The sequence below is a fragment of the Mastigoproctus giganteus genome, chromosome 8, assembly GCF_048544385.1.
Source record: "Mastigoproctus giganteus isolate SK-2022 chromosome 8, ASM4854438v1, whole genome shotgun sequence".
NCBI lineage: Eukaryota > Metazoa > Arthropoda > Arachnida > Uropygi > Thelyphonidae > Mastigoproctus > Mastigoproctus giganteus.
Genome location: NC_143582.1, coordinates 142605076 through 142629205, shown reverse-complemented (window position 1 = coordinate 142629205; position 24130 = coordinate 142605076). Strand labels below are relative to the sequence as shown.

The 24130-nt window shown below is 38.4% G+C and overlaps 1 protein-coding gene across 1 annotated transcript in view; it reads right to left on the bottom strand.

The window, feature by feature from the left end:
* The window catches only part of LOC150081869 (lysosome-associated membrane glycoprotein 5-like), a 98922-nt gene extending 89930 nt beyond the window's left edge, over positions 1-8992 (bottom strand). Inside the window, exon 1 of the mRNA XM_090379775.1 lies at positions 8872-8992. Coding sequence (XP_090235901.1) covers positions 8872-8935 — 64 coding nt within the window. The 5' untranslated portion in view covers positions 8936-8992. The remainder of the gene's footprint in view (positions 1-8871) is intronic.
* Between the last annotated feature and the right edge of the window lie 15138 nt (positions 8993-24130).

The following is a 24130-nucleotide window of genomic DNA, read 5'->3' as shown; positions in this document are numbered from 1 at the left end:
GAAAATACTGAGAATGGGATTTTCAGAGTCATTATTCAGAGACATGAAATCCTATTTTAAAGTTGTAGCTTATTTTTGCGCATATTCAAATAGCTCACTTTGAATTCGACCTCTAAATGAAACAGAAGCACTAAGTCAGCAGCTGTAAATTTAGTTATGAGATGCCATTATTTTGTAATTCAAGTATTGACATCGTACTAAGTAAAATACAGAGCAAAAGCTATCATAAATCTTTCGAACCTGAAAGCATAAATTCAAAAAGCTTCAGGAATAATGTTCAGCTCCGAACATGGGTAATTCAGTATATCTTTAATTTTGAATACATCTTGTAGCTACAGACTTTTCTACAATGTTCATTATATGGGGTGAGCAACGTAAAGTGCCATAAGCAGGTTTTCTTGAAAACTACTAGCTCTCGAAGAGTATATTTCTTTTTGGGAGCCGTTAGGCATGAACTGACTGTACATGACTTCGCAAAATCCCAGTTATGTATGTTGTCAAGAGCGAACATAAAGTCTGTAAAATATGCATTAATCTTTGCTCTTTGGTAAATATACAACTAAGGCGTTTGATTACTCATGTACAGTAATGTTTCATAGCTCTCGCAAGCCTGAAGATTTTCTTCTTTACAGATATCGATTGCAACTTAGTTTGATAAAAAGTAACTTTCAAAAATGCGTAAGAGTCTGTTACTTTGAACATGTCCGTCATCCGAATGTCCCACAAGTGGCAACTCGCCTCTTAATGAACGGATTTTCGTGAAATTTTATATATTGTTGTTTTATTAGAAGCATTTCGATAAGGTTTTCATGAAATGTTATATTTAGTTTTTTAAAAACATTTGTATAAGTAATTTAAGTGTAATTTAAATCTGACGAATAGAAATCTGTAAATTATCATTTATATATTTATTTACGTATGTAAGTGGCTGTTACGTGTGGCTTGAAAGTTTCAGGAGTGACGAAAAATATGCTAAAATTGAATTTATCCTTATTTGCTTTTATCCCCTTAAAGTAATTTACTGATTTCGATTTTAGTGCTCTCCATTGCAGGAGATTGCGTGTGATTATGAAATATGCAAATATTTTGGCATATTAAGATGAAAATCAATTAATTTATTTTAATAAATATATTAGTATTATATTTATTAAAATAAATTACCAGATTTATTTTAATAAATATTTAATAATATTAAAAATATTTATAATTTTTTAATATTTTAATATTTATTAAAAATAATATTATATATTTATTAAAAATAATATTATATATTTATTTTAATAAATATATAATATTAAAAAACCAGATTGGCAACCAGATTGGTTGCCAATCTGGTTGCCCTTCTTTGAACCTTTCATGTAACTGCCAAAACAAAAGAAAAAAATTTCAATCAGTATGATTCATGCCAAACCCTGACCTTCCAGTTCCGATTGGAACTTTACCAAACTATCGCCCTCGACCACAATGACAGGCAATCCATTTCAGTGATTTACAATACGCTTCCCGAAAGTAAACTTCATGAGACTCAGCCTCTTACTACTTCCCAAAATTTTGTATTTTTGCCCCCTGGATCTTCTCTATTTTGTCCCCTGATTTTTCCCTCTTTTGCCAATGTAAATATGCCTCCTCGTTCGTTTTACCGATTCTCTTCAGGGCCTTATACACCTCAGTCAGTTCCCACCCCCAATATGTCTTACCGTTCTTCACATGGGTATCGATTAGCACTCCTCACCAATCTAGTTTCCCTTCTTTGAACCCTTTCTAGAGGGGGATCAAAAATCCATCATTCCTTAAGTATTTCTTAAAACGTGGCTTCCATATTTGAGCCAGTAATAATAAATACAATCTGAACATCACGGTTGAGACTGTATCAAGGTTCGCTGCCGCGCACCTAGCCACATTCTTAACAAACTGCCGCACCTTTTACTTAAACCAACAAATACCTGTTTTCACCCCTCTGCATCTCTGAACATGAAAATGCCAGATTAAAATTTTGGATTTCTGAAAGACGACTATTGAGACAAAATATGCCAAATTTCATTTATCTGGGATGAACTACTGTCCTTCTGTAGAGACTCAAGCATAAGTTTTTAGCTGCCTGACTGAGTCACTGACTCAATCACTCGTAAATATTCTAACATATTTCTGATTAAGTTAGAGACTAAATTTAATAGTCTTTCCTGGTAATGAGAAAATTAATAAAACTATGACAAGTTATCTAGGCGTGCGTAAAATAACAACATGAGTTATAGTCTTTAATAAATACAAACGATCCGTTTATTAATACGGATGATCCGTTTAGCACCTTTAAATAATTTCACATTTAAACAATGGCGGTTACACTGCAGATCATTATTTGCTGTACGTGACCCTACTTGTAACTCCAGTTGTTTAAACGTGGATCATTTGTTTGCACGGTCCAGAGAAGAAATGGTATCCAGCTGATTATTATTGTTATTTGCCAATATAACGTGGCGTGTTAATATGTTGGAAGTTTAATAACTCTGCAAAAAGTTTTGATATCTCAGCAAAAAACAAAAATAAAAAAGTAAGCCAAGTTCTTTTGCATGCTTTACATAAAGCTCCACCGTGAGAAAGTTTGAGATCAAACAGTGATGCCAATTTCATTATATCAAAGAGTTGTGCCAAGCTCGTTATAGGCTTAGCCATGAAAAGCATTGAGATGAAAAAGTCATGTTAAGTTTGATATTGGCTAAGCAGATTAAAAGTTTATTTACTTGGCGGATTCACCACCTTACGTTTCTGGAATGGACTGCAATTTAAGTAATGTAGACCAATGAACATTTAAATAATGTGGAACGATGATATCCTTTCATGAGGTCGATTTATGAGTCCGATTTGCATGTTGTACGGCTGTAAAACCCAGAATAACTTACGGGGGAACCCTACTCCCTCCCCCTGAAATCGGCTAACTACAGCCTCAATTGAAGAAGACCTTAGAAATTCCTCCAGTCATAAACTGGAATCGAAACCAGACTTCTCTAAACGAGTGACAAGCGACAAACCACTATGTGTACTGTCGAGGAGGACTAAAGTCATTGAGCCTCCGGACCAGAGTAAAACGGCAATTACGATCACCGTTATCATGCACCCTTTGGAATCGGCCTAGGTTTGAATCCTGTCAATAAGGGAAAAAAATTATGAAATATTTTGGGACCATGGCCGTTTTAGTCGGTCTTGGAGGAGGGTTGCACTATTTATCTCAACTCGAGTTTTTCCATACAGAAAAGCAGGAAGACCCAAAAAACAAACACCATAATATAAAACTTTTTTTCAACGATGAACTTGCTAGATAAAAGATAAAACAATAAATAAAGATAGTTCTAGCGAATGTGGAGCTAGTTGAAAGATCATTTTCAAAATTAAAATGAACTGAAAATTATTTAAGGTCTACCATTTCATAAAAAAGGCAGATAGGAATGTAATCAGTGCTGTGAGGTGACTGCCTCCATCCGACAGCTCACTGGAACCTTTTCAGGTAGTGAGGAGGGCTGGCATTTTCTCGCATCCGAGCACTTAAAAGTCTTGATACAGTCTTGGTTGGCATTGCTATCAAAAGAACACCAGAAAGTTGTTAACACTGACAAAGAGAATATTATCGATACATTTGCTAATACTAAAATTCGAAAAACGTTATTATGATATTAAACGGAGCAAACACATAAAATGCTAGCCATTTAAAACATTTGTTTTTTGGATGAAAATACAATACAAAACTATTCGCCTCCATTTTGGAATCTTCCTGTGAATCCAACTTGTACAATTCCTACAGGCGATGAAATGCAGCACCTCTCAGTAGAGCCTGTCACGTTTAACTTAGTTTGAAGAGGTCTGGGTTCGATTTCCCGTCGATAACTGGAGAAATTTATAAAGCCCTTTCAATTGAACTGTAGTTAGCCAGTATCGGGCAGAGGGAGTAGGGTTCCTCTCGAGTTTTTAGCTCGCAAATATGACTTTGACCGGATATTGACGATCTGCGAAAGGACTTTGCGTAAATGAACAAAGAATAGTTTCGCTTAATAAAGGTTAATTTCATTGTAAGAACATTTCATTTAACAAAATTTATTTTTTATTTAAGTAATTTATTTTAAAAAAAAAGCTAATTTCGTATTACTTTAAATAAATCTTAAGCTTAAAGTTTTACTTGTGATGTGTGAGAGATGGAGTTACGTCCAGTATTAAAAATATTAATTTATTACAGTATGACAAAATAAGGTAATTTTTATTTAGAAAATAAATCACCAAAAATATGAAAATAATTTAATTAAACAGAATATTTACTTTCAGTAAAATTGGTTTTCAGTAAAATAAGTTTTTCTTGTTTTAAGCTGTGTGAAATCCCTATACAGATCATCAGCATCCAGTTGTTATTCTCAATTGAAATTTTATACATCGCACTACAAATAAATGGCATATTCTTTCCTTTTTGGGAATTGCTGTTTATTCGCAGTATGACACTGAACTAATTCATTGACAGATCTACCAACATGAAAGATCAGTTCCATCATGGAATTACTTTTGTTCTTTCCCTCTTTTAAAAGACAGCCGTAAATCGCCTGTTTTAAAAAGAAAGGTGCAAATCTTGTATAAATTGGTAAATTCATTCGTGTAAACACTGCAAATACCTTTCATTTGCAATGTTTAGTTCCACCTGTTCTATTTACAAATAATATAGAAATCTAACACGCAAGAACGCGTTTATGGAATAATATTAGACGAATAACCTGAATCCGCTCCTGATCCTTTGTTTTACCCAAGAAATGGATTCACTGTTGTATACTATAAGTGATCTAAGTTCATAAGAATATCACGCTGGAGCTGGTAATCACAGCAGACATTAATTTATGTTTCATTTCCAGAAACGTCAGAAAAACCTTTTTTCCTTAGAAAAAAAAAACAACTTAAAAATTATTTGTCACTTTATTGTGACTATTCTTTTGAGTGGAATAAAATAAAAAAATAATAAAAAAATATATATATATTTATAAGAAATAATTCTTATGAATGGAAATAATTAATTTGTTTTTTATATTATTTTGTTTTAAATTATTTTATTCTTTCATAGTTCCGATAACTTCACAGTTCACATTTTCTTTCCTTTTTTTTTTTCTTTTTTGAATCAGCATGACAGAGAGAGAGAGAGAGATCGACTTATATATATGTGATATGATCTACGGTTCTTCGGTTCTTCTTCGACTCAGGTTCCTCATATTCTATTCTATATGCGGTCCAGGACCTGTGCTTAATATTGCATGGATCTACTGTAAGTACGTGTGATGCCATGTGAATTCTTAAAGAGCCGTATTACTATTTGTTATCTGACGTTACATTTCCAGAAGAGGCATATATTTTACTCATGAAAGAAAGCGTACAATGTAGTTTGACTGAGTACGTTTCTAGGAAAAATAACGAGCCTTTGTAAAAGAAATAAACCGTATCATAATCAGAAGATAGGATCTACTAAACACAGCAACAAAATGGATAACATATACAACAAAATAGTAAAACTGCCAATCAGGACGAACGCAAAAACTAACGTAGAGCAGAAGCTTACAATGTTGTTATGTAGATTAAGGCGAAAGGGATATCTAAAAATTGTAAAAGTTAAAAGTAAATACAATTACCGCAAATAAGTATAGCTAATTACAACAAACCAGATCATAATCTAACTACACTGTGTTTGGTAAATTTTTATAAATCTGTAAAGTCATTCTTATTTGCTATCGCTCGTCAACTTATGCCTGCGTCTCTTGATTTCTTAAATTAAAGCCTACTCTATTATACCAGCCGGACCCCATAAATTAATAAAAAAACAAAAACATAACACAATACACGCTAACTCTGTTAAATCCAAAAATAAGCCTAGGTACTAAAAAATAAGGTTAAAGTTACTGCGTAACTCGTTAAGGAAAAGTTTCAATTATTTAACATCTGTGACGCTGTCCTACAATTTTGTATTGAGACACGTAACACCTGGTAAGTAATGGTCAATTCCAGAGACAGGTAGATGACAGCATCAGTTAAAAGTAGGATTAAAAGACGGGTAGAAAGAACACAATGAGCCAAGAAAAAGACCTAGATCTTTTCATAAAAGGTGTAATAGGTATTTCAAATAGCTGGCATGGGACTGTCAGAATCATTTTTGGAAGGATGAGCCTTTATTTACCATTTCATTTATCTGAAGAATCCAAAATATTGTTTAGAAACAGAGATTAACACAATAACTATATTTAGTAGTATTGGGAAATTCACGCCACATCATGTTCATGTGTCCTTCACGTTTATCAATAATGTCTTAGTCGGAGTTTGGAGATACAAAGAGCATGCTGCAACGTTTCCTTCGCAACACAGAACATATTTCATCTTCAATTGCTTTCTTCAGGGCAGGAATCATAGTGGATCATCGTTGATCACGACGATCACCAGGAATCATCGTGGATTCTTATCATCATATCATATCATATCATATCATATCATAGTATAACATAAAAATCACGTGGGTTTAAATCAGATGACACCGGAGGCCTTTGCTATACACTTCAGAGTAACGATTAAAACCCACTATGTGGTCACAAATTTCATCCAGGGATTCCAAGAGCATCAATGAAAGTATTCGGTATTGCCAACCAAATCTCTAAACCTTTTTATACAGAGTGATGATGTTGATACTAAAAATGTGAAGCTTGCGAAACTGTAAAGAAAAGAAGTAGAATGATGAATAAAGCATCACTTTGTAGAAGGTAATGGGACCGTTAGTGACCCATTATTAATGAACCCTCGAGCGTGTAGACGGTTGAAAGGGATAGTGAACATAATTAGGATAAATGTAAGCTAGTAACATCAAAAAAGAACACAAACACCGCACGGAACGCATTTCGATAGTTATGCAGCTGTTCGTAAGCCGAAATCGTCTCCTGCAATGCACGTCACAAATCAAATGGCAGAACGTGATGTGGAGTGATGAATCACGTTACATAGCACAATCATCATCTGGGCAAACCTGGGTGTAGCATATGCCCAAAGAACAGTTTAATCCAGTTTATATTGCACCAAAAGTGAAGTTCAGTAATGGTATGCAGTGGTATGTCTGTGTTATGTGGTTTTCATTGGTGATAATCTGAAAATAACTGCTTTACCGTGATAAATAACTGTGACAATTTGAAAATAACTGCGTTACTTGCATTGTGGCTTTGAAAAGGAGAGCTACAATATTTGTATCAGCACGGCAACACCTCGCATTACAAAGCACGGCCAGTATAACAGTGATTTGAGGGGAATAATGTGGTGAATCTGCCATTTCCAGCCTGGACCTCAATCCAAACGAACACATTCTGGATTTCTTAGACCAACTTTGAATCCAGAACAAGACATCTTAGTAAGTGTGGAACTAGCCAGAACATTACTGCATCTGTTATACCAAAATTGCTTATATCCCCAAGAGAGTCAATATTCGATATAAAAAATTACTTTTTTCTAACCAAATAGTTTTTCGTTTACTATTCCAATATATGGGGGAGGACAGAGTATAACTTATCAACAACTTAGGAGTAAATAATAGCATTCATTAGTAAGGCTACAGAAGGTGTGGACGTGGACTTTTAAATTGAATGAGTCTACAGATTTCAAATTGGTTATTTATGTTTATTGGTGGAATAAGTAAGATGCTGCTTTTCAAGTAATTGACATCGAAACTTGTTTTAAAATAAAAATTACTGAATTTATAAATCAAATTGCCGAAATGAGTTATGTAATATGCATCATATTTCTTATTTTTTGTGAATTAAGTTTAGGACTTTGTTATGTTTGGAGCATCCGATCAATAACTTTATTACGCCTGTAGATCACGGATGCAATTATCAAGTGTTTGTAATCAAAATTAAAAGTAAAAAACGAAATTAATTTTTAATGATATTCAAAGAAAAGCGCATTATTTCTAGCTTAATTGCATTTATTATAAATGCACCTAGTTTCCAATCAACTGATACGAAAGATCATAACAGTAAAATCTTGTTAAAAAGAATATAATTTTAACAAAGTTTTACTATAACGAGATGGCTTTGTGTAGCTTGTATTGTAAATACGCTATGGAAGCATTCGCTTTAAAAATGTTTTAAAATTTGCGATTAAAATAATTCATTATTGCACCTTCTACTAAGTTTTTCACTTTTTTTTTAATCTCCCTTTTGGTACCAATTTCGATTGCACTAAAGCTGAATTATGTTAATGCAGGAGAGGAAAAAAAGAAAGCTAAGCATTAAAGACAAAATTGGCGTATTATATATATACGTGACTGAATACGTGGGGTATTTCTTATAAAAAATGTAATTTCAAAATGTACTCTCTCTGCAGAAAATATTTTTACTTTGTAGTACACGTATTTCTTTATTTTATTTATGTATTATTGATTTTAAAGTCGGTATTTAAGTAAAATATAGTATAAATTTCTATTTATATATTAGTAAAGTGCAGTTGATTTTATCTGAACAAATAATGATTCTTTTGGAATAATTTAATTTCCAACGACATTCGTTAGAATATCGTTGGAAATTCGATATGACGAAATCATTAGTTCATCCCCGAAAAGTTCGTTGTAACGGGATTTTGCTGCATCACTTACATTATGGAGGTTCGCTGTGTCACTGTATTCAAAATCTGGAGTCATAGCGATCAAACTCCGCAGTGTGATGTACAGTTTGTTCCATTAACCTAACTGGGTGCTTCTACTGCACTGCAACGTAGCCGACATCGATGTCACAGTGCCGAAGCATATACAGCTGCAATGTACGGATATCTAAAGCTTCGTTTACAGAAGAGGCTACAGAGAACAGAAAAGAGCAGGATTTGACTTACCGTCCATCATGAGGAAGAGGAGAAGGAGCGTACATACTTCTACAATCTGACCACAAGTCAGCATCCTTCGGCCGAAGAAATCTCTTCTACCTCTTTACACAGGACTCAGGGAGGAAACATAACACGGCGTAGCCTCGAAGCCAGAGAATCATCGGAGAAGCAGCGAATACTTTCGAGAGTGTTAGTTGCCAACGGTCGATCGATTTTTACGTTTCCACGTGTTGTCTGCTCTCCTAGACCCGTGTCATCGAGAAAGGAGTAACCACCTGTGATTGCGTGGCGGACACATGAAGATAGAAAGCTGGTGATTGAATTGCAATGCAGGGCTGGCATAACCGAACTTCATAAAAGTAACAGCGATTCACAGATAGAAAGCGACGCACCAGGAAACAGTGGAGGAGGAATACGAAGTCATTGCGCACATCAGACAGATTACGATCACAATTATTAAGGAGGTTATATGATTAACACCTGTCGTTCTTATTTTTACTGTTTCGTTGATGAACATAAACTGCCAGCATGGAAACGCAGACTGCCTAATCGTAAAATATTATTCTTAAGATTAAGAACTTTGTCTAAGTTGAGCACTACAATTTATTTTGAGGCAGGTTAAAAATTTACAAGTAAAATATGTCTGCAGTGGGGGGCTGGGATACTATCTAGTTTAACTAAACCTAAATTTGATATTAAACAAATTTGACTTATTATGAAGCCAAACGGAGACTTCTTCGTTACATAGCTGCAGTAAAAGAGCACAATACGATTAGAATAATGTGGCAATTGAGTACTTAATAATATAGAAATTCAGGAGTTTTATAAGTAAACTGGTGGGTAAAAATTAAGGTATAAATAACAAACGTGCACTATTATAAATCAGCAGTAAATTATGTAATTTCAAAAATATGCAAACTGGCTCATGCGTACCGGAAAATTAGTACTCAGCAGAGGAGGTTGAAGAATGTAATATAGAACGTGATTATATCTGATAGCCATGTATAGTATCTTATGTAGGACGGCACCTGAACGAAAGTTCAACTCCGTCATGATAGCCAGGCAAAGCTCACAATATAATCTAATGCTGTTAATGAGGTATTCAAGAAGTTCGTACGTCATGTAAGATTCTGAAGGGAGAAGTCGCTGATTGCTCGAATGTTTTTTTCCCCCCCCCCAGAATATCTTAAAATGCTCACTGGGATTCAGGTATGGTAAGCTCAGTAGCCATTCGGGATATATCCTCATTCTAAAGGGAGTCCTCTACCAGTTTACAAGGTAGAGGATCGCGCCTCTACTTCACCTATTACTCCTCTTTAGACGTGCAGCTCCGTACATGCACCAGAACATTATGGGTTGGCTTCGAATCCCTCTTTCCCACCAGACTTTGATAGCGTTGATGCCAAATTCAGCCTACAGTCTAATACATCGAGACACGAGAATAAGACTGAAGATTGAATTTGGAAAGAGAGGAATCCGAATTCGACGCATAAACATCAGGGAAAATAAGGGAACGCTATGTAGGAGATGGTATAAATAATGGGTCGGCCACTTGTTTTTCTTTGGACACGTTTAGATTCGATCTCATCGGAATTAGTCTTCGCTCGAGTCAATCGATCATCGGCGAAAGGAGTAGAGCTTTCTTCCCCTCGAATTATTCCACGTGTTTCAACCACACAACACATAAATTAGCGACTGACGGCACACTTTTAGCACTCTTGTCCCAAGGGGTGTTGCCAAATTGTGGTATCATATCAGCATTATTTTTACTGATTTATTTGCATTGCATATATTGATGTAACTGATTGATTAAAATACAATTTTTTTTATTAATAAATATCGTATAAAAGTTAGGATATTTATTTTTCACGTGCATCATAATCGGCAGCTATTAAGGGATAAGCGTGTGGCCAGTAATACATATCTTCCATCTCTCCTATACTTCTTTACACGTATTTGGGCCAAAACAATGAAAGCTGCGTATCATTGCATTTACAATGGTTGTCAATGAATTAAAAGAATCTGGAGTGTCGAATTATTTTTGACACTGGCATAAAGTTTTGACCTCAGAAAAATTTGGCAAGCACTGCTCTACCTGATAGCCGTAGTGAGAGTAACAATAAATGCTAATAAAACTGATGACAATTATTAATCTGCAACTCGAAGTTAAGCTTGTAGTAAAAGTTGGGAGGGAGAAAATTATCGACCGGCATGATATTTTTTGCATAAAATGTATTTTAGTTCACTGATGTTTAATTTAGTTGATTCTGCTAGGCGCCCAATAAATAGAAATTAATATCTCGTAGAGTTTAATTGATTACATTCATATAAATTAACTTAATATACCCCAAAATTCCGTCCATAACGAAAGTTGGAAATTTTCACCGGGATTATGGCATTAATAAACGTCATACTTTGCCAACTGCGAATTTGAATTTTCTATTGTCAAATATGACTGTAAAACTGTCTTCAAATTTTCATTTTAGAAGAGAAACGAAAAGAACTCTGAGTGGAAGATATATAGTTTGTTTCAATAATTTAGACGTACACCAACAGTAACGATAACTAATAATGCCCAATGCTCTAAAGAGCTACTTTTGTTGTTTTGAAGGGGTGACTTGAAGGGGAGTCGAGGAGCGAAAAGTTACTCCCAGGTCGCAGAAACAATCCACATGACTACGGCTGCTGTCTATTTGAATATATTTATGGAAAAGAGACGAACCTTTTCTGTGTTTAGATCTTCAACACGAAACAATGAGATGGTACAAAACAGTATGATATTTCACTATCATTTTTTTAGATACAAGATAATGGGAGGTGATGGAAGTAATAGTTGTCCTTGAGTAGATACCGTTAAACTATTTGTGCGGTCCCCGGAAAGTTAGTTCATCTACCCATTGCGTGTGTTCTCTGGTCGATTTGTCTGCTTTGCTCAATGAGAATCCTCAGGTTCATTAGCAGTGGCGTAGCTACCATATAGGCAGGGAAGGCAATTGCCTCCGGGCCCTTTAGGGGCCCGGCGTCTTTGGCTGTCTACTCTTTTTGAAATTTTCATTAATTAAGTAGCGGCCCGAACATGTTCTTTGCCTCCGGGCTCGAAAAAGGGTAGCTACGCTACTGTTCATTAGCATTAGCAAGGGCACATAATGCAAGAAAGCAAGCTTATGTAGCATCAGCCAAAAAAAAAAAAAAAAAAAAAACATATCCCCTTCTCATTTCACTCATTCAATGAATTTCATTCCAGGGGAAAACTTTGCTGTCTATGCCTGAGACCGACTAACTCAGTCACGAAGTGAAAAAAAAAGCTCATAAAAAAGTTCCTCGCTTCATCGAACCCGGGTTTACCACCCGGTGTGGAATGACGGTGACAATACCACCGTGCTACACGCGCAGAGAGTAGGTACCGTTAGCCAAGGTGATGGTCTGGAATAAGGATCTTGGCAACAGCTATATTCTGCCTTCCTATAAGCTTTATCCAGTCGAAGAAGGAGTCGCCAATGCCACGAACCTCTGATAGATTTATGTAGATGGATTTCGGAGTGGGGGGGGGGATATATCCAAGTTTCCTAAGCAGTTTCTCGCTCTATTTGTTTATTCAATTGATTGCTAGTTACAATCGCTCCTTGTACAGCATGCAAGCTAGACGGGATTCATAGCGCAACTAAGCTTTACGTAAGACTAAGGTCATTTTATAATATTTATATTATAAGAAAAATATTGGGTACGACATTGGCATTAGCAATTAAAATTCTGATCCCATTGAGCTTGATCTGCCCATGGTTGCTGATAGTCAACGTACCCAGGATCAATGTTGAAATCTAGGTGAACGTAACTCGTATCAACCTTGCAGATTACAACAGAAGAAGCATGGTCGCCTGGTTCGAATCAGCCCAACCATGGTAACAACATGATGGAGATGAGAGAACTCCCTCCCCGCCAAAACAGGAATGGACTGACCTTTGTTCAGATGGTTGCCTCGAGTCATCTTCATCAATTGAACCCTCAAGCACAATTTTATAATCATAACTCCCAAAGGGCTATTTCCATTCAAGACATTTTTACAGTGGAACCCCAAGGGAACAGATTACCAATATAGGAGACACAAGTTTCTGCCCCTCGCCAACCGGTTTCGGTCACTCAGTCGAGAAGACTGGAGGAGATTTATAATATATCAGCTGTACAGACAAGAGAAAGAATTTTTGTTTCGAGACTGGGTCCTTCAACGCAAGCAGAAAGTATCAAGGCTCTCTTTGCCCATGAACATGGAATTAAGATTGATGCAAAGGCTATCAAAACGAGGTTTCCGACCTACTCTTCCTTTATCATCTCCTGCCCAGCGAATGCGAAGCATATCGTCTTGGATTCTAGCTGCTGGCCCTTAGACGCCCTCGTTAAGTTGTATCAAGAGAGGAGTAGACCGATCGCGTACAACGGACCCAGACAGGACATACAGGCATAGCAACAAAAGGGCCATATGCAACCAAGTTGACAAGTCCGAAAGCTTTTGTGGTTCATGCAGAATGTACGCAGCATAAAAAAAACAAGCTTCACTCCCTCCAGACCTTTCTTTTTCTTGACGAGTTTGATATCATTTGTCTTACTGAAACATGGCTATCGGCGGATAGGCAGCTTGATCTTGTGCCTCTTAACACTCCCTACAAGCACATTGGGAATTCAAGAAACACCAAACGGGGTGTAGAAATCTTTTTTAACGTTCGTTTTCAGCCAATAAGGACAAGAGTAGGCCAGTCGAACAACTATGATGCAATCTGTGAAACTCTGAGGAGTCATCTTATTCAAATTCAGTGCTGTCTGGTTTACGGCCCCCCAGATCACAATGAAGACTCTAGATCTGAGGTGCTCACCTGGTTGGCAACAAATTTAGTGCCTAGAACTCCAACTATAGTTGAGGGTGATTTCAACTTTCCGATCCCTAAGCACGACGATGCCCTTATGGGTCTTGAGGTCACTCTTCGGACCTTTGACCTTACACGGTTCTTAGCGCCAGCTACTCTTGGAGGCCAAGCGCTCGACCTAATATTCCAAAACCTACCAGACATCAAGCTCCTGCCTAGCAATTTCCAACTTCAATCTGATCACCTGCCAATTGCATGCCAGTTATCCATGCATGGCAATTCTCCTGAGTTACCTGATGAGTATGCTGCTGAACTGCCTAGGGTTGCCTTCTCTACGAAATATCTCAAGCCGGACATCATTTACAATGCTTGAGCGGATTTGACTGGGGATGTCTCTATTCTGAATCGATAGAGGATGCCACGATGGCCTTATCCAAACAACTGAAATTAATTGCACTCCGTGGTGCATCCAAGAAAATTAGGATTTGTAGAAAGTCGAATCGGTGTTTTAATAAGGAAACCAAGTTGACCTTCATCAGGAAGCAGAAGGCCTACTTGAAATGGCATAATCTCAACTTTCCTCAGACCTCACTATATTTAAGAAAGAAAGAGCTTACTTCCTAAAAAAAGAAAAGACAAGTCCTAAACCAAGCTGTTCTTGATAGTTTGAAGAGGGGTAGAAGGATTTTATCACACCAGACAAACCATCATACCATTGATTAAAAAGCTTGTCCAGGATTGGGTACAGTGCAACCTCCTGCAGGCAAATTTTCCAGATCCAGATTCCCCTTCCTCACAGGATTGGTTACCCAGGGCACAAATGAATGATATATAAATATCTAGGGAGACCCTGATTGATGTTATCAACAAATTACCTAACAAAGCTACTGTAGGACCAGACGGTTTCCCATTATTCATAGTAAAACTATGCAGCACCTACATTGTTGATCTTCTACTCCACATTTTCAGACGTATCTTACAATCTGGTAGAGTTCCATCAAGTTGGAGCTCTTACCATGTCAAGCCCATTCCAAAGATTAGAAAACCTAAATCTCCGAAAGATCTGCGACCAATTTCCATCAGTTGCTCTTTACTTAAAATCTTTGAAAAAGCGATTCAGCCAGCAATTGCCAAGCACTGCTTTGGTCACAGGCCCGAGTACATTCATACCGTTCTGCAGAAGAGGTCAACAACTACAAATCTTTTAGATACCCTCTTCAGAATCCAACAGGCCATCAATAACAAATCCCAGATTGACATCGTCTTCCTGGACATTAAATCGGCATACGATGGAATATATCTACCAGCTCTCTTTACTATTCTGAAGCACTACTTGGGCCTGGCAGATACCTTGATACAAATCTTGAAGTCCATCCTACTTCTCAGACATCTGTCTGTTACTGTCAAAGATTTCCAGGTAACTTTCGACGTCACAAGAGGCAACCCGCAAGGGAGTGTGCTTTCAACAATTCTCTTCGCAGCAGTTTTGGAACCTTTCCTAGCATGTAATCCTAACTTTGTCTCCTATGCCGATGATCTGAAGTTCTACGTGAGTTCAAACCATCCTGATCAGATCCTGGATATTAACCAACAGGCCTCTACACGGATAATGAAACTGGAAAACTATCTAGCCATAATTGGGTTCAGATGCAACCCTTCCAAATCTGCTCAACTACTGATAACCAAAAAAAAGGAGTTAAAAATGATTTTAAAATCTTCGTTGGCGGGGAGAAGGTGCAAAGAGTAACTTCCCACACAGACTTAGGCCTCACCTGGGATGTTGGACTCACCTTCCATCATCACTTTATCAGGATGAGACAAAAGACGTACTCGGCACTTTGGGCAGTGCGTCAGGAGCTCGTTGGAGTGTATCAGCCAGTGCTGCTTTGTCGGTACACTCGAGGTGCATTACCCCTGTCCCTCTCTACGCATCTGAAATTTGTTCATCTACTCCTGCCTCCCACCTAAAAAAGTACCTCAGTCTGGAATACTGGTTGCTCAGATGGATCAACAGGGCGGTGGGTCACCCTATTACTATCTCTAGATCCATCCTCCAAGCTAATCTAGGGACCACTCCCTGGAGACTTGTCATCACGACAAGAAATGTACTCATGCTAGCTCGACTTATCACTGGCCGAATAGATGCTCCATCTTTATCCCCGTTAATCTCAGGCCTAAAGAAGACAAGAGGCGAACGCCGCGACTACAGTGACCCTCTGCGGTTTCCACTTACAAACATTGATTCCCTTAGGGGCATGTTTAGCATTAGCATTAGCATTAGTAGAGGCATTTGATGCAAGAAAGCAAGCTTATGCAGCATCAGCCAAAAAAAAAAAAAAATAAAATAAAATAAAAAATAATAAAAAATAAATAAATAAATAAAAAAAAAATAACCACTTACACTTGACCCCTCTGTTCGTTCGAAATACCTGTCCAGCTGAGCCTTAAACTTATTTAGGCTATCAACTTCCACGACAAGGGATGGAAGTCTGTTCCACCAACCAACAACCCGCTGGCTAAAGGCAAATTTCCGCACATCTATCCTACATCTGTCTTTCCACAATTTGAATTTATACCCTCTCAGGTGATTATTCTGAGCATGAGGGAGAATCCCATCAGCATTGAGCATGCTCAAACCATTCAAGGCTTTATACACCTCTATCAGATCACCTCGCCGGTGCCTAGTCTCCAGACACTGCAATTTGCAAAACTTAAGCCTTTCTTCGTAAGAGCACCCCTTTGTTCCATTCACTAATCTTGTTGCCCTTCTCTGTACTCGTTCCAGCAGCTCTATATCCTTCTTGAAATGAGGCCTCCAGGCCTGTATACAGTACTCTAGGTGTGGTCTGACCATTGCCTTATACAAGGGAATAATCACCTCCTTATCCCTGCTAGAAAAATTCCTATATATCATTGACAATACACTATGAGCTACTCTTGCAGCCCTTCTGCACTGCTCAGAGAACTTCATATCTGCCTGCACAACCACCACAAGTCCTTTTCATCGTTACCACTGTCAGTGTAGTACCACAGAGTTGATACGTTGCTCTGGGGTTGCTGTTTCCATTATGTAGTACTTTACATTTGTCAATGTTAAACTTCATTTGTCACCTCTCAGCCCATCTGCTCAACCTTTCCAGATCCTGTTGCAGCAGCATAGTGTCAGTAGTGTCCTTGACAACCCTGCCAACCTTCGTATCGTCTGGATATTTAGCTTGATATATACCATCATCAATATCATTTATAAATACAGAAAACAATAATGGACCCAATACTGAACCCTGAGGGACTCCACTAATAACATTAGTCCACGCTGAGCAGTGTCCATTGATTACCACTCTCTGTCTTCTCCCCGTTAACCACCCCTTTATCCATAGCAGCAATTTGCCTCCAATGCCACACTACTCCAATTTGTGCAGTCTTCCATGTGCAACAGTATCAAAAGCCTTTCTAAGATCCAAGTATATAATATCAAAGTTATTCCCTGCATCCAGTTCTTTTGTGACTGCATCATAGTATCCAATCAAATTGGTCAGGCAAGACTTCCCCTTAAAAAAACCATGCTGTGTCTGAGCTATAACTGAAGTCTTGTCTAGATGATCCTGCAGTGCTTTTTTAACCAGTGCCTCCATTAATGTTTCTGGCCAACTGCCTCCAAACCTACAATAAACTGGGAATCAACCCTGATAAGTTATGTGAGGACAAGCTCTACAGAAAGGAATGCCTCAAGAACTGTTACCGACTATTGAAACTGTGACGATCACCTACACCTGGAATTTTTGCCTGCTGCATTTTTTATTATTATTTTTTTCTATTTATTTATTTTTTTTTATATTTTTATTTTTTATTTTTTTAAATTCTGATGTCTATTGCTATAAACTTTGTTTATTGGAAGCGTATGTAAGTTCAATTATGTAAATATCTCGGGTCGAGCACGCATGTACTCTTGTACATTGTACATGTGGTTCCTCGCACCTCAGTATGTAAATCTCTCACCCTCCTGGCACACTGCCATCCCGGGATGATCCACAGTTTCTTGTGGTTAATAAACAGATAATAATAATTAGCATTAATTGAGGCATGCAATGCAAGAAAGCAAGCTTATACAGTCAGCCAAAAAAAAAACACATTCCCATTTTGCCCATCTGATTACTCCAAATGTTTGTCTAATTCAGCCTTAAAGTTATTTAAACTATAAACTTCCACAACAACAGATGAAAGTCTGTTCCAGCAATCAACTACCCACTGGGTAAAGACAAACGTCCACACATTTATTCTACAACTCTCTTTAACACCAATTTGAATCTATACTACTCAGGTTCTTAGTCTGGGCAAGCGGGATATTTCTATCCTATCAGCATTGAGACTGCTCAAACCAATCAAGGACTAATATACCTCAATCAAACTACCCCGCTGGTGCCTAGTCTCCAGATGCTGCAAATTGCGGTATTTAAGCCTTTCTTCGTAAGCGCACCCCTTTATTCCTCTTACCAATCTTGTTGCCCTTCGCTGTACTCTTTCTAGCAACTTCACATCCTTCCTAAAACGAGGCCTCCAGACCTGCACGCAGTATGTAAGGTGTGGCCTGACCACTGCCTTATACATAATCACCTTGTTTCTGCTAGCAAAATTCCTATATATACCATTGACAAAATTCCATGACCTGCTCGGGAACCCGTCTGCACTGTTGAGAGAACATCATATCTCACTGCACAATTACTCACAGGTCGTTTTCATTCTCTACCACCCTGAGTGTAGTACCAAACAATTGGTACACTGGTGTGCAAAATTTAAGGACCAGTCAGATTTGCACCTGTAGCTTCTCATAGGAGTGGCCTAGATATGGGAAAAGCATACCAAAGGAACCTCGTGAGGTACAGAAATAATGAAGGAAACAACACCGACACAACAACGGAAACAAAACGGTACATAGGGACTTTATTCAAAAGTGGCAACATAGCACTGGCTGCCATGATACAGATGCATCGCTGCCAAAGATGGAACAAAGGGACGAGGTGGTCCTCAGTAGGAGATATGGCCATACTTAATGTCGAAGCAGGCTTTGCACTGCCTGTCCATACTTAGAACAACGTTGTTGGTAAGTTATTGTGGTAACATCGTCCATTCCTCTGTCAGCGCCATCTTCAGCTGGTGAACACTTTCTGTTGGGTGTGAACGTGCCGCTAGGTGTCTCCCGAGCGCATCCCATATGTGTTCGATGGGATTTAGAACGGTGGAACGGGCAGGCCAATCCATACGAACAATGTCCTCACTTTCCAAAAGCATTTCAACAGCTGCAGTGCGACGGGGTGTGGCATTATCATCCATAAACACGAACTCGGGGCCAATGGCTCCTCGGAACAGACGCACATGAGGAAGGATTACCTCAGTACATCAGCGTGCACATGTTACAGTACCGCCTTCCAGTATCTAGAGTTGTGTACTTCCATCCAAGATAACGCCTCCCGAGACGAGAACACCTCGACCGCCATATCGATCCTTTTCAGTGATGTTTGCGGGGTGATACCGTGTGCCAACTTCTCGCCAGATTAGCTGACATCAAGAATCGCTGCCGAGACTGAATCTACTCTCATTAGTAAAGAGTACCTTAAGTAAAGATTTTTCGGTTGTAACATTTAAAAATAGTGTTGGTCCTTAAGTTTTGCACACCAGTATACATTTCTCTGGGGGTTACTGCTACCCATATGCAGTACATACTTTGCATTTGTCAATGTTAAACTTTAGTTGCTACTTCTCGACCCATCTACCTAACTTTTCTAGATCCTGTTGCAGTTGCGTACTGTCCTTAGTGTCATTAAAAACTTCGTCAACCTTTGTATCATCTACAAACTTGGACATTAAGCCTGATATACCTTTATCGATATTGATAAATACACAAAACAAAAAAAGGGCTCAGTACTCAACTCTGAGGGACTCCACTAATAACATTAGTCCACGTAGAGCAGTGTCCATTTATTACCACTCTTTGCCGTCTCCCACTCACCCATCCCTTTATCCATTGCACCAACTTGCCCTTAATATCATACCAATTTGTACAGCAGTCTTCCATGTTCAACAGTATCAAAAGCTTTCCTGAAATCCAAGTATATGATATATTAAAATTATTTTTTGCATCCAGTTCCTTTGTGTCCAATCAAATTGGTCAAACAAGACTTCCCCTTGACAAACCCATGCTGTGTCTGAACTATTACTGCAGTCTTGTCTAGGTGATCATGTATCACCTCTTTAACCAGTGACTCCATTATTTTCCCCGGAACAGAAGTTAAACTAATAGGTCTATAATTATTTGTGTCACCCTTTGAAGCTCCTTTGTGAATTGAAGATACATTTGCACACCTCCAGTCCATGGGGACCTTCGCTGAATCTAAGGATGCTCTTAAAATTATGGCTAAGGGTTTGCTAACTTCCTTCGCTGCCTCCTTCAATATAACTGGATAGATTCCATCCACCCCAGTTGCCTTTTTTATGTATAACTTCAACAATTTCTCCTCCACTTTGCTCTGTTATTACAAAATCACTTAGTTCCCTGTTAGAGTTTAATAAACTTCTGGCATTCCCCTCCTTGAATAACTCCTCATATCAGCTACTTGAGCAGGATCATAAATAGTCGAGCCATCTATGTTAAGTGGATCAAACTGATTCATCCCTTTCCTGGTAGAGTTTACATAAGTAAAGAACTCTTTGCTGTTTTTCTTTGCATCCTTTGCCAAAGATTTTTTTTTTTTTTTTATAATCTGCCTAACCTTCTTTGTGACTTGATTACAGATTAGCTTATATTTTCCTTAGGCTTCTATGTCGCCTGATAATTTATATGCATGCCATGCATTTTTCTTCTTTGCAACAAGCCTCATTAATTCATCTGACATCCATTTAGGCCTGAACTTTGAACAGTATTTCTTAGTTGGTATGGAAAGCATAGAAGCCTCCAATATGGAGTCCCTGAAGGCTTCCCATTTAGAATTCACCGTTAGTAACATCATCAGTTGATCTTACTGTATAGAATTTAAAAAAATGTCTGAGACCACTGTAATCACTGTAGTCCTTTACGAAAGCAAAAAGATCTTCCTTTTACCCTTGATGGTAGTTTCATCTTTAAGTAAATTCCACATCAGTACACTGCGATCACTGTCATATAGTGGTGGTTCCTTTAATCAAGAGCATTACTCCCTCTGATTACCCCTCGAACATGAATCCTCCAATAAATCCACAAGAAGTCTTGCTAACGTGCTAGTGACTAACCCCCAAGTTCTAGTCAATATCTGGAAAGTTAAAATCCCCCATTACAAGACATTGTGATTTACAGGCCCACTCTATTTCTCTGCACAACTGTTCGTTGTACTCATCAGTCATTAGGCCCATAACACACTCCTACTCTCATTTTCCCTTTCCCAGTGTTTGTGTCACACCAAACAGACTGATCACTGCACTCTACACCCATGCCAACTGGATGCCCTTACTTAGATAATCCAAGACTATCCTTATACATTCAAGACTATGAAGATAAATACGATGGCTTCATAGTCATAGGTTTCATAGTTCTCCAAAAATTACAGAAAAAAGTACAATAACTTTCTCTACAAAGTCTAAGGTGGATTGTTCAACACTGCTCAATGTTCCTTCGTGATATCCATCTGAAAGGTTGTGATAGTGGGAAGTGAATCTCTTCGTTATCGAAGAAGATATTAGGCTGTCGATGACAGCAAAAAGTAATGAAAGTGTTGATAAACTGAGGCATCTGCTCGTGATTACCGAAGAATAACTATCAGAATGATAACAAAACACGAGTTTGGTGGACAGAAAAATCCGATCACTTTTGTTATTCACGTTTCTTTCTCTTATCGTTACAGCGGTAATGTAAGTTGCTGTGCGTTTATTGTGCCCCCAAAATATAAAAAGTAAATAAACAAATTTTCTGTTGATATTCTGGGTCTACCACATAATATCAAAAGAGTTTATAAAAAAGAGAAAATATCCGAATGGGGAATCAAAAACATTACCGTATTTAGTGACTAGAACTAATAGCTACAGAAACGCATGTATTGCTTTACTCTACTCGTGATTGACCACTCTGTTATACTAGGGATAAAATGAAACAGAAAAGTTTTTGCCTCAAAAACGTAGATATGAATAAAAAAAATTATGTAATAGGGAATCTCTCAAATTTCTGGACGAATTAAGAAAATTCGCACCGAACGTTATGTACATTTTGTAATGTCGAAGAGTCAAATTTTCATCAGTACAAATGATTTTCTGAAGGAGAAAATGTCCATTGCGGTTTTCGATCGGCTGTCTGATGACAGCGAAAACTAACGAAAGCGTTGATAAACTGAGGATTGGTTTGGTTTGGGTTTTATTGGCGCATTAGCAACTAAGGCTATAATGCGCCAGATAAACTGGGGAATCTGTTCGTGCTGACCAAAGAAATAACTATCAAAATGATAACAGAACACGGATAGAGTGCGTTCATAAATTTTTAATCGTCAATCATGAGAGAGAGGTCTTTTTTTTTTTTTATTTTGGTAGTTGTTGACGCATGGGCTTCAGTGGCTATAATGCACCTCACAAGGTTTTGGCAGTACTTTGATCTAAGCCCCAGGCGGGAATCGAACCCGCGACCTTTGGGTTGCCAGGCAGGCACTATACCCACCCAGCTAGCCCGGTCGGCTGATAGAGGTCTTGTGTAAAGATGAGACAATGCATTTTGACTACACTGAGTGGACAGAAATAATGGAATAAAATAAATAAAATAAATTTTCTGTTTATACTCCAGAATACCTACCTAGTAACGGGCAGGTCCACCTTTTGTGCAGATAAGGACAGCCACATGGCGAGGCATTGAGTCTACATGTTCATGAAACCATTCAGAAGACATTTTCATCCATGCTTGCTGCACCACTTTCCATAATTCCATCGCATTCCTGAGCGGAGAATCCAAAACTCAAACAGCATCCTACAGTTACTCCACAGGATTCATGTCAGGTGATCAGGGAGCCATTCCATGGTGGTAAAATCTGCGGAATGCTCTTCGAATCATTTGTTTTAGTCACCACTGCTCTGTGGGGACGCATTGTCCTGCTGGAAGAGTCCATTTACCTGCACCTAGACATACCACACATCCCAACATGTACCAATTGTACACGCCCCCAAACCAGTTTGGTTTGGTTTAGATTTTTACCCAGACCAGTAGTATCGTCACCGTCCTCCCTACACCAGGTGGAAAGACCCAGGTTCGAATCCCGTCGATGACGCGAGGAACTTAAGTGGCCTTTTTTCACTCCATGGCGGAGTTAGCCGGTCTCAGGCGTAGATAACAAGGTTTTTTCCACCAGAAACTGGGTTTTTTTCGTCCAGCAAACAGGCAAATCAACCAGAGAACACACGCAATTTACAGACAAAATAAATATATTGGTAGATGTAATCATTTATGGAGGATCCTAATATCATAATTCGGTTTTTAAAAAATAAAAATTACCGACCATCCACCTGAACAGTTCCTTGATGACATGACGGGCGAATAGCTTCGTGCAGTTTCTGCCAGACATGGACTCTCCCGAAATAACTGTAAATGGGACTCATCGGGCCAGGAGACCTGTCTCCAATCTTCTGAGATCCAGTGTGTAAGCAAAGGGATTCTGGTAATTTAACCCTGGGGGCTCACATTTGGTATGGGCTTGGCACACACAGGGTCCTGAGCTGGATATCATCATTCTTCTCTTTCTTGGTAATTCCCTTCTACTTTTCTCTCTCTCTCTCTGGGTAATTCAGAATTTTTTTTGCCTGGTGCAGCATAAGCTCAGGCTTCCTTGCACCATATGGCTAATGGTCGGCGGTTCTCATAACCTATTGGGGCTAATGATCACTTGGTGTCTAGCACCTCCTTCGTTGAAGTCGGCATTTTGTGCACCATGGCTAAGTTAGTGGGCCTCAAGCATAGATAACAAGGTTTTCCCCCCAAGAAACTGGAGTGTTTTCTTTCAAAAAAACAGACAAATCGACCAGAGAACACACGCAATTTACAGACACAAATACGGGTTTATGCAATGAATTACAGGTGACCCTAATATAATAATTTGATTTTTTAAAATTTTTTTGTGCTACTGTCTCTCTCCAGTTGGCTGAAACAATGCGAGACATGTGAATGTTCATCCACCACCTTTCTCCACCCACAGCGCTGTCCACGATGAGATGTTATTCCAGAAATGTTGTATTCCCGATACACTCTTGATACTGTCGAACGCGGAGAGCACAATTTCTGGACTTCTTCGCCATGGATCTGGGTGGTGTGGAGGCCCAGGCCTATGCAGATGACTTGGTATTTACCATCAAGGTGACAGCAGATCCTCCCAAGAAATTCAAGCAAATGATGCCCTGCAAAAGCTGCTAAAATGGAT